Genomic DNA, 17,993 nt, shown 5'->3' with positions numbered 1-17,993 from the left:
ATGGGGATGGCTATAATGGATTTGGTAATGATGGAAGCAACTATGGAGATGGTGGAAGCTATAATGATTTTGGAAATTACAACAATCAATCTTCAAATTTTGGACCCATGAAAGGAGGAAATTTTGGAGACAGAAGCTCTGGCCCCTGTGGTGGTGGAGGCCAATACTTTGCCAAACCACAAAACCAAGGTGACCCTGGTGGTTCCAGCGGCAGCAGTAGCTATGGCAGTGGCAGAAGGTTTTACTATGTTTACTGCCAGGAAACAAGGCTTAGCAGGAGAGGAGAGCCAGAGAAGTGACAGGGAAGCTACAGGTTACAACAGATTTGTGAACTCAGCCAAGCACACTGATGGCAGGGTCTAGCTGCTACAAAGAAGACATGTTTTAGACAATGTACATTGACAAAAAATCTGAGGACTGTATTTGTGATTAATTGTATAACAGGTTATTTTAGTTTCTGTTCTCTGGAAAGTTTAAAGCATTCCAACAAAGGGTTTTAATGTAGATTTTTTTTTTTTTGCACCCATGCTGTTGATTGTTAAATATTAATCAGTCTGATCATGACGCTGAATAAATGTGTCTTAAAAAAAAAAAAGTAAATTCTTTCGCTGCATCTATTGAGAGGATCATATGGTTCTTATCCTTCCTTTTACTGATGTGATGAATCACGTTGTTTTGTGGATATTGAACCAGCCCTGCATCCCAGGTATAAATCCCACTTGGTCGTGGTGAATAATTGTTTTAATATATTGTTGGAGCTGGTTGGCTAATATCTTGTTGAGTATTTTTGCATCCTTGTTAATCAGAGAAATTGGTCTATAGTCCTTTTTACTGGGGTCTCTGGTTTTGGAATCAAGGTAATGCTGGCTTCATAGAAAGAGTTTGGAAGTTTTCCTTCCATATCTATTTTTGGAACAGCTTCAAGAGAATGGGTGTTAACTCTTCCTTAAATGTTTGGTAGAATTCCCCTGGAAAGCCATCTGGCCCTGGACTCTTGCTTTTTGGCAGATTTTTGATTACTAATTCCATTTCCTTACTGGTTATGGGTCTGTTCAAATTTTCTATTTCTTCCTGTTTCAGTTTTGGTAGTGTATATGTTTCTAGGAATTTGTCCATTTCTTCCAGATTGCCCATTTTATTGGCATACAATTGCTCATAATATTCTCTTATTATTGTTTTTATTTCTGCTGTGTTGGTTGTGATCTCTCCTCTTTCATTCTTGATTTTATTTATTTGGGTCCTTTCTTTTTTCTTTTTAATCAAACTGGCTAGTGATTTAACAATTTTGTTAATTCTTTCCAAGAACCAGCTTCTGGTTTCATTGATCTGTTCTGGTTTTTTTTGGTTTCGATAGCATTAATTTCTGCTCTAATCTTTATTATTTCCTGTCTCTGCTGATTTGGGGTTTTATTTGCTGTTCTTTTTCCAGCTCCTTAAGGCGTAAGGTTAGGTTGTGTATCTGAGATCTTTCTTCCTTCTTTAAAAAGGTCTGGATTGCTATACACTTTCCTCTTATGACCTAACAACTCAGGCAACAACAGATGTTGGTGAGGATGAGGAGAAAGAGGATCTCTTTTGCATTGCTGGTGGGAATGCAAGCTGGTGCAGCCACTCTGGAAAACAGTATGGAGGTTGCTCAAAAAACTGAAAATAGAACTACCCTACGACCCAGCAATTGCACTACTAGGCATTTATCCACGGGATACAGGTGTGCTGTTTCAAAGGAACACATGCACCCCATGTTTAGAGCAGCACTATCAACAATAGCCAAAGTATGGAAAGAGCCCAAATGTCCATTGATGGATGAATGGATAAAGAAGATGTGAGATATATATATATATATATCTTACCACTTATATATACACACACACACACATACACACAATGGAGTATTACTTGGCAATCAAAAAGAATGAAATCTTGCCATTTGCAACTACATAGATGGAACTGGAGGGTATTATGCTAAGTGAAATTAGTCAGAGAAAGACAAAAATCATATGACTTCATTCATATGAGGACTTTAAGAGACAAAACAGATGAACATAAGGGAAGGGAAACAAAAATATTATAAAAACAGGGAGGGGGACAAAACAGAAGAGACTCATAAATATGGAGAACAAACTGAGGGTTACTGGAGGGGCTATGGGAGGGGGGACGGGCTAAACGGGTAAGAGGCATTAAGGAATCTACTCCTGAAATCATTGTTGCACTATATGCTTACCAACTTGGATGTAAATTTTTAAAAATTAAAAATAAAATTAAAAAAAAAGTAAATTTCAAATCACAAATTACAGAACCTAGTTATTAATAGGCAATGTATTAAAATACACAACATGTAATGGGAACATGTTTAGAACACATAAGTAAATTCAACAAGTTACTTTAAAAAACTCATGGAGGGGCACCTGGGTGACTCAGTCAGTTAAATGACTGACTCTTGATTTTGGCTCAGGTCATCCACTAGTGGTTCGTGAGTTCGAGCCAGCATCAGGCTCTGCGCTGACAGTGTGGGGCCTGCTTGGGATTCTCTGTCTCCTGTCTCCCTTTCTCTCTGCCCCTCCCCTGCTCGCTCACTCTCTCTCTCAAAAATAAACATTAAAAAAAACAAAAAAAACTCATGGCAAAGAAAGCTGTAGTTACATACAGGGAAATCTATAGTTGTAAATGCCTATTTTTTTTAAAAGAAAGATCTCAATTTAATAAATCTTTCATCTTGGAAAATTTGAAAAGAGCAAGCTAAATCCAAAGCAAGCAGAAGGAAGGAAATGAGAACAATTATGCAGAAATAGGTAAAACAGAATTAAAACAAAATAAACAAAATCCAGAGTTGGTTCCTTGAAAAGATCAACAACATTAACAAATCTTTAGGTAGACTAACCAAGAAAAAAAGAGAAAAAATTCAAATTGCAAAAATCAAGAACGAAAAATAGAGAGGAGTCCTATCAAAGTTACAGAAAGGATTACAAGGGACACTATAAGAACAACTGCATGCCAACAAACTAGATAACTGAAATAAAATGAATGACACAAACTAGCAAAACAGACTCAAGTAGAAATAAAAATACTCATGTATGAATAAATATGATAGCTTGAATTCATAATTTAAAAATTTACCACAATGAAAATCCAAGGCTCCAATGGCTACACTGGTTATTTATACCAAACATTTTAAAAAAGCATTAATACCAATCTTTCACAAATCCTTCCAAAAAATAGAAGAGGGAATATCTAATTCATACTATGAAATCAAATGCCCTCATAACAAAATCAAAGACATCACAAGAAAACTATAGACCAGTACCTCTTACAAATATAGATTTAAAAAAATCCTCAACAAAATACTAGCAAAATGAATCTAGCAACATAAACTACGGGTTATACACCATAATCATTAGGGTTTTTCCCCGAGGAATGCAAGATTTATGTAACATCCAAAAGTCAATGTAATAAACTATATTAAGGGGAAAATAGGATTATCTAATTAAATTGTAAAAAAAATAACTAACAAAAGTCAACAGCCTTCCATGATAATAATTCTCAACATACTAGCAACAGAATACTTCTTCAATCTGATAAAGAATATCTGCAAAAAACTCACCTAACATCATACATAATAGTGAAACACTGAAAGTTTTCTTCCTAAGGATCAAGAAAAGTATGTCAGCTCTTACCACTTATATTTAATATTGTACTAAAGGTTCTAGCCAATGAAATTAGGCAAGAAAAAATAAAAGACATGCAGATTGGAAAGGAAAATGTAAAATTATCTCTATTCTGAGATGACATGATCTTATATGTAGAAAATTCTAAGGAATACACACACACAACTATTAAAATAAATGAGTTCAGCTGCTGCAGGCGGGAGCTCAGCCTGCATGTCAAATCACGTTCTTTGGTGGCGTGAGCCCCAGTACATACATCTATGGCCACTTCCCACCCCTCCCTGCCCAATGTGCTCAGGCTACCACAAGACCAGAATGGCCACCCCATCCAAGACAAGACGCCCATCTCCCATGACTAGCTCTGAGGGGACCTGCACCAAGAAAACTGTCATCGAAAGGAACATTGCTTCAGGGAAGACATTTGTGAATATTCTTAAACAGGTCTGCAAAGATTGGGAAGTGATTCCTGAACCTGCTGCCAGATGGTGCAATGCTCAAAGTACTCAAGACGACTTTGAGGAACTAACATTTTAAAAAAAGTGGTGGGAATGTTCTTCAGATGATATATGAGAAACCTGAATGACAGTCTTTTACCTTCCAATCATATGCCTGCCTCAGTCGAATATGAGCCTAGCTTGCTTGTCTCAATAGCACGCTCAAAGATGCAGAAAAGCCTGTATCAATTTTTGAACAACCTCTATATAGGTATAGGCATAGTTTTGCATCTAGTTTGTATCAGTATGACTACATGAATGAAACAGAGTAGGCAATTTATCAAGACTGGCATGACTGGATGAATCTAAAGTTTGGCCAAAGCTCTGAACTGGATGGAATCAGTTATCTTTGAGCCACTGCAGAGAAATGCTTGAATAGAATATGGGAAAGAAATGAAGACCAAGGCATTCTTGAATATATACAGAAGCTTCACTATAAGCATGAAAGCTGAGTCCTGCATAGAACACTGAAAATCAACTTTGATTTTCTACAAGAAATCCCTATCTTAACACTGGATATTAACGAAGACTTTCAAGGCAAATATGGTTGAAAAGGCCAAAGAATCTTTGAGTACTTTGTGATCTTGCTGAAGACTACAGGCAACCAAATGATTCCAGGTACTTCAGCTTTGTGTATCCTTCATAGCTTCATATTCATTCAAGTCTCTAGAAAACCCAGGATTTCTACCATTTTTGCTCCAAGAAAAAAAAATTTTTTTGATGAATTCTACATAAGAGTTTATGAGCAGTTTCTTTTCTTTTTTGCTTAAAAAAAATAAAGACATTTAATTATCTTTCACAACAGAGAGTCTGGAGGAAGATGGTTCCAAGTAAGTACAGGCTAAATTCTGTCATAAAGGACCCAGTCTCCTTCTGTCTCTCCCCTCCATTATTCTCAACAGGCTGGCCTTTATTTATTTATTTGTTTTTTTCCTGGTGCTTCTTATTGCACTAGTGACCAGTTTCTTCACTGGGAACTTTAATGTTACATAGTAAATGGTAATGTGTCCTGTGTAAATTAGCACACCTATTAAAAGTTGAAAAGTGGAATTTAAGGAATCCCTACAAAAGAGTTATAAAGTTTTATTTTAAATATTTTTCATTAAGTGCTTCCCCTTCCATCTTAAGTTATATGGAAGATACGACCAGTTTAGTATTTAATCACTTCATTGATATTTACTAATGTGTCTATAACACATTAATAAGTAAAGGTCAGACTTTGTTCCCATTTTGTAATGGCATAACCTAGCTTATGAGTCATTTAATCTTTTTCTGTTTTTGTTTCTACATCTGTGGCATGGGTGAGACTAGATTCATCTTCTTTTGCATTGGATTTTAGAGGATTAAAGAGGAAATGATAACTTAAAATGTTTTTGTCCTGGGGCGCCTGGGTGGCGCAGTCGGTTGAGCGTCCGACTTCAGCCAGGTCACGATCTCGCGGTCCGTGAGTTCGAGCCCCGCGTCAGGCTCTGGGCTGATGGCTTGGAGCCTGGAGCCTGTTTCCAATTCTGTGTCTCCCTCTCTCTCTGCCCCTCCCCCGTTCATGCTCTGTCTCTCTCTGTCCCAAAAATAAATAAAAAACGTTGAAAAAAAAATTAAAAAAAAAAAATGTGTTTGTCCTTAAAAGACAAATGAGTATAAAGATTCAATGCACATGGAGCTTACTATAGCTACCTACTTTCTCCCTTCTCAGACAATTCTTTTAGAATAGAATATTACTGCTATAGTTAAAGGATTGGCTTAAAATTTAATTGTCTTTAATTCACTTAAGGTGAAAGTATAGATTTCCTTAAATTGCTTCCCATTTTTATAGGTAAAACATTAGTGGAACATAGCAAAAGATAAGTTTTTCCATTTTACTTTTTATTGACCCTGTACTAGGAATGAGTAGTTTTTCTTTATCTTTGTACTCAGTGAGAAGTCAAAAGAGATACTAAAGACAAAGAAGATTATTTTCTTAGCAGTTTAGTCTCTTTTGTCCCAGATCTTACTTCCTGTCCCATCCTGCTTTCCCTAGGGTCTAGATTAATTAGGTGGCCTATTTTTTTTTTTAAGTTTTATTTTTTTTTTTTTTTTTTTTTTTAGTAATCTCTACACCCAATGTGGGGTTTGAACTCATGACCTTGAGATGCAGAGTCACATGCTCTTCCAACTGAGCAGGTCAGGCAGCCCAGCAGCCTGCCATTTTAAAGTTTAAATAAAAGTCACACATTTCTACTTTGAGACCATCATGGTCACCCTTTGCTTCAGAGCTTGCCTTGCATCTCTATAGAGTTATACTTTAGGGGTTTTTCTCCTTTAAATTACTGATAAAAATGATCTTGTTTTACATATTCTGTATCTTGAAAGCATTATCATTTTTGTTAAATATATATTAGGAATATATAAAATAATAAAGACAAGGTAGAGTAAGTTTTTAAAAACTGCATGGATTCATTTTAGGTCTATATGTAAAGATTTTCTTCACGTTTGTTCAGTTAGGGTATGCAATATTTAACTTTTCTACTTGACATTTTTGAAAAAAAAATCTATGCTTTTGAAACTATTATTTTCCTTTCTTTTTAAAATGTCATTTTTTGTTTAGTTTTGTTTTGATAATCAAAGATTATAATTTTGTAGGCTAACCAATCTAGATGCACTGATCTTTGAAAAGGAGACTTTATTTCAAATGCTATATTCCCCATGTATATTAAAACTGTCTCATGTTATTGTATGGGGTTTTTTTGTTTGTGTTTGATACAAATGAATTTGCTTACTAAATATTAGCTTAATGAATAAGTATAAATCTCAAAAATAAAATAAAATAATTGAGTTCAGCAAAGCTGCAAAATGCAATCTCAATATAAAAAATCAATTGTATTTATATATACTAACAATGAACAATACAAAAATGAATTTTTTTAAAAACTGCATTAACAGTATGAAAAAGAATAAAATACTTAAGGAATAAATGTAACTAAAGAAGTACAAGATTTTCACGGTGAAAACTATAAAATACAGTTGAAAGAAATTAAAGATCTAAATAAAATGGAAAGACATCCCACATTCATTAATTGGAAAACTTAATATTAAGATGGCAATACTCTGCAATTTATTTACAGACTTAATCCAATAAATATCCCAGGTGGCTGGTTATAGAATCTGACAAGCTGATGCTATTATTCACATGGAAATTCAAGGAACCCAGAACAATTTAAACAATCTTGAAATAAAAAAAAAATAAAAAAAAAAATAAAAAAGAAAGAGACTTCACAAGCTACCATAATTAGGAAACTATGGTAATGGCAAAAGGATAACACATAAATTAATGGAAGAGAATTTATAGTTAAGAAATAAACTCTTAGGGGTGCCTGGGTGGCTCAGTCAGTTAAGTGTCCGACTTCAGTTCAGGTCATGATCTCATGGTTCATGAGTTCGAGCCCTGCATTGGGCTCTGTGCTGATAACTCGAAGCCTGAAGCCTGCTTCGGATTGTGTCTCCCTCTCTCTGCCCCTCCTCTGCTCACGCTCTGTCTCTCTCTCAAAAATAAATAAACATTACTTTTTTTTTTAAAAGAAAGAAACTCTTACATTTATGGTCAATTGAATTTCAAAAAAACAAACAAACAAACCAATACAATTTAGTGGGGAAAGAATAATCTTTTCAACAAATGGTGCTGGGACAACTGGATATCCACATGCAAAAGAATGAAGCTAGACACCTTACACCACACACAAAAATTAACTCAAAATGAACCACAGGTTTAAATGTAAAAGCTAAATAATAAAACTCTTAGGAAAAAACTCTCTGAAATAAATCTTCATGATCTTGGGTTAGGTAATGATTTCCTAGATATGACACCAAAAGCATAAGCAACAAAAGTAAAGATAGATTGTGGACTTCAAAATTTTTAAACACTTGTGCTTCAAATGATACCATCAAGAAAACAGAAAGTGCACAGAATGGGAGAAAATATTTGCAAATCATATATCTCATATAGGAGTGGTATAAGAACTTATAAAGAACACTAACAACAGTAAAAAGATAAATAATCCAACTAAAACATGGGCAAATAGCTTGAATAGATATTTCTTCAAAGAAGACATAAAAATGGCCAAGAAGCACTTGAAAAGGCATTCAAAATCATTAGTCATTATGGAAATGTAAACCAAAACCAAAACAATTTTACCCATTAAGATGGCTAAAATCAAGAGACAGGCAATGACAAGTGTTAACAAGGATATGGAGAAATTAGAATGTTCATTCCTTGCTGGTGAGACTATAAAATGATGCAACCTCTTTGCAACAAAGCTTAGCAGTTCCCTAAAATTTAATCATAGAATTACCATATGACCCAGCAATTATAATAGTAGGTTTATATCTAAGAGAAATGAAAACTTATGTCTATCCAAAAATTGGTACGCAAAGGATCATAGTAGTATTCTTAATAGCCAAACAGTGGAAATAACCCAAATTTCTATCTACTAATGGATTTTTTTAAGGTGATATATCCATACAATAGAAAATTATTTTACCTTCAAAGAAAAATAAAGTATTGATACATGCAATAACAATGGGTGAACCTTGAAAACGTTACGCTAAGTGAAAGAAGCCAGTCATAAAGACCACATATTATTCCATTTATATGAAATATATACAGTAGGCAAATCCATGAAGACAGAAAATAGCTTTTGGTTGCCATGGGGTTTCTTTTCAGGGTGATGAAAATGTTCTATAGTTAGAAATATTTGCCCAACTCTGTGAATACACCAAAAATCAGTGAACCTTATACTTTAAAAGGATAAATTTATTATCTATGAAACTGAATCATTCATACATTGCCAGTGTGACTGTAATACTGTACAGTCACTATGAGAAACAGTTAGTTTACTATAAAACTAAACATCCAGGGGAGCCTGGCTGGCTCAGTTGACAGGGCATGTGACTCTTGATCTCTGGGTTGCAAGTTTGGGCCCCATGTTGGGTGTGGAGATTACTTAAGAATAAAATCTTAAAAAAAGAAAAAAAGAAAACTAAACATCCAATTACCATATGACCCAGCAGTTACATTCTTAGGTATTTATCTTAGAAAAAGAAAAGCTATGTTCAAACAAAAATCTGCACATAAGTGTGCACAGCAGCTTTATTCATAATAACCAAAACTGGAAATAGCCCAGATGTCCTTCAACAAGTAAAATGTTGAGCCAAACTGTAGTACGTGCATTCCATGGAATACTACTCAGCAATAAAAATGAACACTACTAATACACAAAACAACTAGTATTAATCTCCAGAGTATTATGCTGAGTAAAAAGAAAAAAAGAAAAAGAAAATGATCCCAAAATATTATAAACTGCATGGTTTCATCTCTGTAACACTTTTGAAATGATGCAATGTTTAAAATGGTGAACAGATTAGCAACTGCCAGGGGTTAGCAGTGGGAAGCGAGTAGGTATGATGGATTATCAAAGGGATTCTTGAGCTAACAGAAGGTTCAGTATCTCTAGTGGTGGTGGTACATAAATCTATACATGTGTAAAAATGTACCAACGTAAATACACATACCTCCAGGGAAATCTGAATAAGATAATTAGATTGTATTAATGTCAAAATATTGGTGGGATATTGTACTACAGTTTTGAAAAATGTTACTACTGGAGCAAACTGGGTAAAGGATACGTAATATCTCTATTATTCCTTAGAACTTAATATAAATCTACAGTTATCTCAATTTAAAAAAAAAAAATGCCTCTCAGGCACAGAATTAAGTACAGGAAAGAACAGGGCAGTGATTGCTGGTTTTCATGAGAAACTATTTTGTACTATTTTATCTTATTTGTAAGCATATATTATTGATTAAAAAGAAAGAATATCTTCTCCCTTAAATGAGGTATATGTGTGAAATACCTGACATATAGAACATCTTTGATAATGTTAGCTCTCTTTCCCTTCCATTTGAAGAACAAGACAATGTAGACAGACTAAGATGTCAATACTAAGTAGCCTGATTCTGAGTAGAGCCACCAGTAAGCCATCTGATGAGATTATCAAGGGCTAAAATTGGAACCGTAAGGTATTCCTACCAAGATAACTATGAGAGAATCTCTCACCATGACTGAACAACTTTAAAACAAAGCCCTCTTTCCAGTCCTTCTTCAGCAAGCTAAGAGTAATTCCAGGGAAATCTAGAGGCAAAGTAGTAGAGCATATGCAATAGATTTGCCGTCATATAAAAATCCTTTCATGATCATGGTTTTATTATTAACTGCTTTCATCACCACTAACATTAATTGAGTGCTTTTACATTCAGTACATCATTTCATGCATTCTCATCATTTAGTCTCCATGCTAATGCTGGAAGATATAGGTATTATCCCCATTTTATAGACAAACTACAACTTAGAAATGTTAGGTATATTGCCCTAGTCAGAGAGATAGTCAAGGGCACCATGTCAAGATTTTCCTCATGGGGCGCCTGGGTGGCTCAGTCGGTTAAGCGGCCGACTTCGGCTCAGGTTGTGATCTCGCGGTCCGTGAGGGCTGTGAGTTCGAGCCCCACGTCGGGCTCTGTGCTGACAGCTCAGAGCCTGGAGCCTGTTTCAGATTCTGTGTCTCCCTCTCTCTGACCCTCCCCTGTTCATGCTCTGTCTCTCTCTGTCTCAAAAATAAATAAATGTTAAAAAAAATTAAAAAAAAAAAGATTTTCCTCATGTATTTCCTCATGCTAGGAAATATATTCTAGCCACTAACTCTGCATGGTCTTATTTTAACAAAAGTGCCTGACAATAACTATCATGTGCACCTTCCACACAAAGAAGGTACCCTGGCCTAGTTTCTGACTGAGTATCTGTGAATCTGGCAATACTCTGAATATCTGGGAATTCACGGAGACTTTAAGTCTCAAGTCCATTCATTTTATCATAACGTCTGCACTCTATGCCCAACGACTCCAATGTTGCCTTTCAAGCATTAAAATTCCTTTCCTTCCACCAACTCACTTTACCAATCACCAATCCACAGGGCTATCGTAAAAAGACCCACAAATGAGAACTTCCTATTTTCTTATTACATGTCCTTGGCCATTGCTGGTAAATACTCTTAATCATTCCCTAGTCCTCTGCTTACACACATTCTTCTGTACACACATACACACAATCACATACATTCATGAATTCCATACTCACTCTTCCCTTTACCTCTCCATGTCACTGTCATAGCTCAAGCCATCATATCTTCCCCAAGGTTAAAGTCTGCCATTGTAAAAATCAGCCAACCTCCCATCTATTGACCTCTCCTTCCCTATGGTCTCGGAGGAAACATGTTCCTGTTCTCCATACTAACCTTCTGTAACAGAATCCAATCTCTGTAGTAAAGGGTCCTTACTTTCTCCACGGGCTCCATCCCTCTGGCTTCAAAGAAGCAAATGTCTCCCTTTCTTGAGAAACACTTTCACCTGAAATGGAGCCTTGTGTACTCTTCAGTTCAAACTGACATATACATTATATTTAGTTAATATCTATCATCATGCCCACGTCATTATGCAAGAAGCACCAGAAATTAAGTTTTTGTGATGATAACGCAAAGGATTAGGGAAGGAAGGTGCCATCAGGAAGATGTAATTTTCCTTTTCTCTTTTTTAGGATGTTGCCGACATGGTTTTTCCTTCAGTGGGAAAAGAGGTCTACGATTCAGGGAGGAGAGCTATAATTCAGTCTGGGGAGGCAAAAGGAGTGAGAGGGTGTATGGGGAAATCTCAAAAGGTAAGCAACTAGGAAAGGGGAGTATTAGCCAGTCATTCGTGGCTATTTAGCAAGGAAAGGAAACAAAGGATAAAAGAAAAAAGAACTTGAAGTGAGGGGCCTAAGGCAAGAGGAAGAAAAGAACTAAAATAGTGCCAGTCTTTGAAGCAACTGCCTGCTCTCCAACAGCCCAATCTCTCCCTTGGGCTGAATTTTCACCTATCTGTATATCCTAACATCAGGTAAGAAGCAACTAATTCCCCTCAACTTTATCGTTTTTCAGAAGTTCAATTTCTGAGTCACCACTGATTCTCCTCTTTTCATCTTTCAATGTCAGGTGCACAAATCTCATCTTCTTTTTATAATTAATCAACTCAGTCCTCTCCTAATACCATTCCCAACTCTACCACTTTAGTCCATGACCATATCAGCTTTCATCTTAAGAGTCCAGAAAGATCTATATGGCTTGTCCAAAATTACAAAATTACTCAGTTGCAAAGCTGAGGCTAGTACTCATGTCTTCTGAATAAGGTATTTCCTTATGTTTCTTCAGATCTAGAATACTTGCAAATCTTTTAAACTAGTACCATTTTCATTCCTTCATCAGATACTTATTAGGTACCTAATATGTACAAGGTATTATGACAGGTGCTCTGGGGCACATGGGGTGAACATAATCTTAAAATGTCTACATCATAAGGATAAGTACAAGTAAACCTAATAATATAAGACATGAAGCTATTAAGAATAATACAAAGTTCCACAGGAATACAAAATAAAGTTCATTTACAACTGGGATCATTAGAGATAATAGATGAGTATAGATAGATGATTTGAGGTGGTACTTGACAGATAATTAAGATTCCAGTAAGCAAAAATGGAAGAAATGGCATTACTCCAAACTAAGAACATGAGCAAATACCAAGAGGCAAATGAAAACAGCCATTTACTTACCTAAAGGATAAATAATGAATGAAGTTATAAAGTTAAGGAATAAGGTATGGCCACATTATGGAAGCTGTGAATAAAAGGCTATAAGAGCCTAAACAAAAAAAGCAAGGTCTGGAAGTGACTACATGAGTGCAAATCCTGGTTTCTTCACTTAACTGCTGTGTGACTTTGGAAAAATTAGTTAACCTCTCTACTGTGCCTCAATTTTCTTGTCCATAAAATGAGACTAATAATAGTACCTAATAGGATTGCTGAATTAAATGAGTTAAAAAAAAAAAAAAGAGAGAGCCATCTGTAGGGGCACCTGGATGGCTTAGTTGGTTAAGTGTCTGACTCTTGATCTCAGTTCAGGTCTTGATCTCAGAATCATGAGTTCAAGCTCTGTGCTGGGTGTGGAGCCTACTTAAAAAAAAGAGAGAGAGAGAATCATCTATAAATGAATTAATACATCTATAAGGCTTTTAGCACAAGTTAGGTCCAAAATAATTGATTATGTAGACAATAAGAAGTGCAATGCTTAAGCAGAAGAACAACAATATTAATTAAAGTGGTGTCTAAGGGAAAGTCATCTCTGAAGATGGAACAGAAGCCACATGGCTGGTACCACAAAAAAACTCCAAACACAAAGTACTTTGGGCCTGACCTAGGGTGACAGAAAAGAAAAGGAAAAAGGAAAAAACTATTGAGGGAGCTAGCCTCCAGGATCACTTCCTATCATTCCTACCTCTTGGCATTCACATCCTCTGTAGCCCCTCTCACACTGTACATGGTTGATCTATGTGACAAAAAGAATAGGACAGAAGAGGTGGGATGTCACTTTTGAGACTGTTATAAAAGACACCAGGGCTTAGCCCCTCCCTGTCTCTTTCTCTTCGGAAAGCCAGTTGCCATGTTGTGAGAACTGCCCTACGAAAGTGGCAAGGAACTGACACTCGCCAACAAACACATTGGTGAGTCTGGAAGTGGACCCTTTATTTGACTGTACCTTGTAGAAGACACTAAGCTGGACCCAGCCAGTTGAGCCATTCCCAGATTTCTGACCTTCAGAAACTATATGAAAAAACAAGCACTTATTTTAAGCCGCTTCAGTTTTGAGACAATCTGTTAAACAGCAATAGATCACTAATATAATTATTGACAAAAAAAACTGGTAAGTTCTTGAAAACTAATAGAATCAGAGGGCAGAACTGAGTCTCAAGTCAAACACTAGGATTTCTAAGGATGTACTGTGAATGCCTGACATTTTTTGGTTGCCAAGGCATCCATTTCAGAAGACATCCATCTTGAACAAACGTTGCACCAGTTATATGACACAAAGCAACAAGATCAGGAATTAAGCTGCCCCTACCCATGAAGGTCCCTCTTTCAGAAAACCCTCGGTAACCTACATAACTGACTATCTGAGTGACTTCACTTCTCCCTTCTGGTACTCTAATTCCCACCCTTAGGCTTTAAATTAGCCAATAAAGAATGAACCTCCAAAACCCTAGACACCCCACCCTCAGACCTCAGGTTTTCTTGCTCTCCTCTTCCCCTAGCCCCCGTCCACCTCACTGGGTAGCACGTGGGTGTGCAATGTACCCTCCAGGACCTGGGAGTTGTAAATCTTGCTCCTCAAACGTCCCTGATGTTTGTTGCTGAAGCGCATCCTGCAATCGTAACAATAACCACAAGGTCTGGTCCACCCACAACACTGGCCCTGGTCAGGGAAAACGGCTCAGTACAAGTAAACCAGGGGCCCAGGCAAGTGCCTCGGGCATTCCTAGTCAAGCATCACTGTCAGTAGACTGAGGCCAACAACTTGCAGGAGAAACTGTCAGGGCTTAGTGGATTAAGGGTAAGAAATTGATAATTTCATGATACACTGAGTTTAAACGGAGCTCAAGGAAAAGGTCAAATACACATCTGAAAGTCAGCTGTATAGCTGTGACAGCTAACGTCAAAGTATGAGGTTGCCAAGAATAAATGTGTAAAGTAAGAAAAAGCACAAGATCAAAACTTAGAACATGGCAGGAGCAGAGTAAAGAGAAGTAAACGAGCAGATGCCAGACAGGGAGGGAATCAGGATAAGCAACAGACAGGGATGCTCCTCCCCCCGCCCCCCCCAATCAATAAAAGCACGTGATAAATGTGTCAAATGCTAGAGTGACCATGATTTAACAAATTCATATATTTCCTTGATTTTTTTTTTTTTTACATTTGACTATATCTGGAATCAGGATGTCTCATAATCAATAGGTATGTTTGACATAGGTTTCTTTTACTCCACACAGTTACAAAATTGAGACTGACAATCTTTCTCTGCTTTCCGGAAGCAAAAAAACATAACAATGATAAGGAAGCTGAACCAGTATATGTGGACTCTTTTTTGCCAAGAAGTTTTTGGTAAAAGGAAAAAGTCAAAAAAGGAGGCCCTGTGTTTGCTTTTTTAAATTTTAGTATGATGAGACAAGCATGTTTGTAAGCAAGGAACTTAGAAACAGCTTTTTTAAAATTTTTTTTAATATTTCAATTTATTTTTAAGACAGAGAGAGAGACAGAACACAAGTGGGGGAGGTGCAGAGAGGGAGACGCAGAATGTGAAGCAGGATCCAGGCTCCCAGCTGTCGGCACAGAGCCCGATGCGGGGCTCGAACCCACCAACCGTGAGATCATGACCCGAGGCAAAGTCGGATGATTAACGGACTGAGTCCCCGAGGCGCCCCAGAAACAGCTTTAAAAAGGCCACAGCAAACACAATTTTCGGAAGGAAAAGATGTACTCACAAATGCAAGTACAATCATTTACATATCATTAATGTAATATTCCTACACACGCACTCCGTGCCCAGATACTGTGGTATAATTTGGTATACACAGTTTGGCAGCGGTTGGCTTCGGACTCCTCTCCCACCGAGGCAGGAATAGAAAGATTCAGAAACAGTTTGGGATAGAAAGGAAAAGTGTGGCAACACAGATAACGGGGGGTGGGGGGGGGGTGGCGGATGGCACATCCATTCCAACATCCAGCGCTGTCTTCATGTGTTCTACGACAGTCAAGAAGAGACAAACAATGCCAAACGCTAGCGAGGGTAAATACAGCTCACACGCTAGTTCCAGATTCAACTCCTGTCGCTCACTTCCGTCACCTCGCCAGCTGCGACCTCTCCGCGCCGCACCTCCAGCGGTTCCCCCTGCCCTCCGCATCTCACCGGGAAGGCGAGGCGCCAGACGGCCGGCGGGAGGCTGTTTCCGCACACCTGGGCGAGACCGACCTCAGGAGAGGCACACTGCGAGGCAGGCTCCATCCACGCTCACCGACAGAACCAGCCGCAGCCTCGCCAGAGATCACCAGCCAGCACAGCGCCTGCCTCTCACCCCTCATAGCCTCTGGCCAGCCCAAGCGCTCCCTGCGCCCCGCCGGCCTGGCCGATGGGGAACTGGAGGGGGTAGGACACACGCGCTGGAGGGCTACCGGGAGACCGCTGAAGACAAAGCAGAGAGAACAGGCCTGGCGTGGCACTGGTTCCCAGTCTACAACTTACCTTCCGGGTACACGAGGTACCGCCGCCAGGCATCTCTAGACGCTCAGCCACCTCCCGCGCGGAGCCTTCGCAAAGGCTGGCTGTCTCCTCAAGGTGCCGGAAAGCAGCGCGCCACCGAACTCGCTCCGCGCGCCGCACTGTGCGCTACAATTGGCGGGTGCTCGGGGGAGGGGCGGGGCTTTTCCGGACACAAGGCCCTCCCCGCGCTGCGCGCCACGCGCCACGCGCGCGTTGGGATTGGAGCGCTGTCGGCGGTGGGGCGGGGCTTCTCCGCCACTCCTTGCTTTCTGGGCACAAATGGGTTTAATAAAGCTGGGCTGTGAACGTGGGTGGTCGGTTACTCACCGGCTCTGAAAGGGAAGGGGTTAGCGCCGTTTATCGCACTTTCCTTGTTGGGGTAGAGGTTGTGCAGAGCGAACTCTGGACAGGCTACAGTGCTGTCCTTGAGTTCCTGGTTGGGAGCTGCTACGCGGGTGCCTCTCGCGGGGTCAGCCGCCAAGTGTTTTTTCAAAAGAAGCTCATATGTGGTCTGTTTTGTCAAGCAACAACTGACCTTACATGAAAACTCGCAGTACGCTACAAATTCAATAATCAATACTTAAGGAATGGTTCTAGCTGCCTAACTCCCAAGAAAGGAGTGTTCTTTCCCTATGTATTGGGGCGGGGCCAGGGATAGGTTAGGTATCCTGAGCAGAAATTCTCAAATATAGGAGACATTAAAATCGCCAAGATTTATTGTAACGAGGCATGACTGGATTTCAGATTCTGTAGGTCTAGGGTGGTGCCAGAGAACGTGTGTTTCTGACAAGTTCCCAGATGATATTTGATGTGGAGAACGAAGGTAAAAGAAATATAGGGGGAAAAAATTCCTTAAATTTACAGCCCATTGACAAATAGTTGAGACAAGCAGAGTGACCTTCCTCAAGGAGCTTGGCTGCCTCTATGTCAATTCTTTGTTAGAGGCAAAAGGCAACCTTAGCTTGTCATTAGCCAGACCTCCAGGATCCTGTAAGTTTTGGTTAACATATGAAACTCCCTTTGGAAACTTCCTTTTTTCTATCTCCCCAAGACACATGCTAGCAATCATCCTCCAAGCATATGGCCCACTGATGCGTATCTGAAGGGTCTCATGACTAAGGTTTTATTAGATAGTTAGTAAGTGATCTTTTCCTAACAACAGCTAGCCCCTTAAGGTCCTGGAAACCTTGTTTCCAAATTCCTTAGAGATTTAAACTATCCCTAGCCCCCTGCTAACTTGAAATTATATAATCAGTCACTCCTCCTCACAACCCAGTGCAGCTCTTTCTGCTCACTGGTTCTGTCCCCGTGCTTTAATAAAACCACCTTTTTGCATGGAAGACATCAATATTGTTGGTGTTGGTCCCATAATTCACCTTGAGAGCGACAGACAACCGCCATTTCTTAGATCCCACAAGTGAGTATACTTAAGTGTCTCATCACTTTGAGAAGTAAATTTAAAACGGAATACAATGGGAAGGGGAGCCAAGACTGAGTAGAAACCCAATTAGATCACAAAGTCTAACCAGGTAGGAATGTTCCAAAATAAAAGCGTCTGTTGTAGAAAAAACTAAAACAATGATTTCAGTAAGTTGACAAAGTATCAGCTAGGGAAAGAGAAAAAGAT

General features: G+C 38.6%; 1 protein-coding gene and 1 pseudogene across 2 annotated transcripts in view; one reads left to right on the top strand and one right to left on the bottom strand.

Moving 5' to 3' along the window:
* The window catches only part of SPIDR (scaffold protein involved in DNA repair), a 499,345-nt gene extending 482,845 nt beyond the window's left edge, over positions 1 to 16,500 (bottom strand). Inside the window, exon 1 of one of the 2 annotated variants that reach the window (XM_045049879.1) lies at positions 16,349 to 16,500. In XM_045049879.1, coding sequence (XP_044905814.1) covers positions 16,349 to 16,381 — 33 coding nt within the window. In that variant the 5' untranslated portion in view covers positions 16,382 to 16,500. The remainder of the gene's footprint in view (positions 1 to 16,348) is intronic. The other variant, XM_019822628.3, reaches the window with a different exon arrangement.
* On the top strand, positions 3,978 to 4,738 carry LOC101088138 (annotated as a pseudogene).
* Positions 16,501 to 17,993: the final 1,493 nt, after the last annotated feature.

The sequence above is a fragment of the Felis catus genome, chromosome F2 (assembly GCF_018350175.1).
Source record: "Felis catus isolate Fca126 chromosome F2, F.catus_Fca126_mat1.0, whole genome shotgun sequence".
NCBI classification, from domain to species: Eukaryota; Metazoa; Chordata; class Mammalia; order Carnivora; family Felidae; genus Felis; species Felis catus.
Note: the sequence above shows the minus strand (reverse complement) of the source record. Positions and strands in the feature narration are given on the sequence as shown.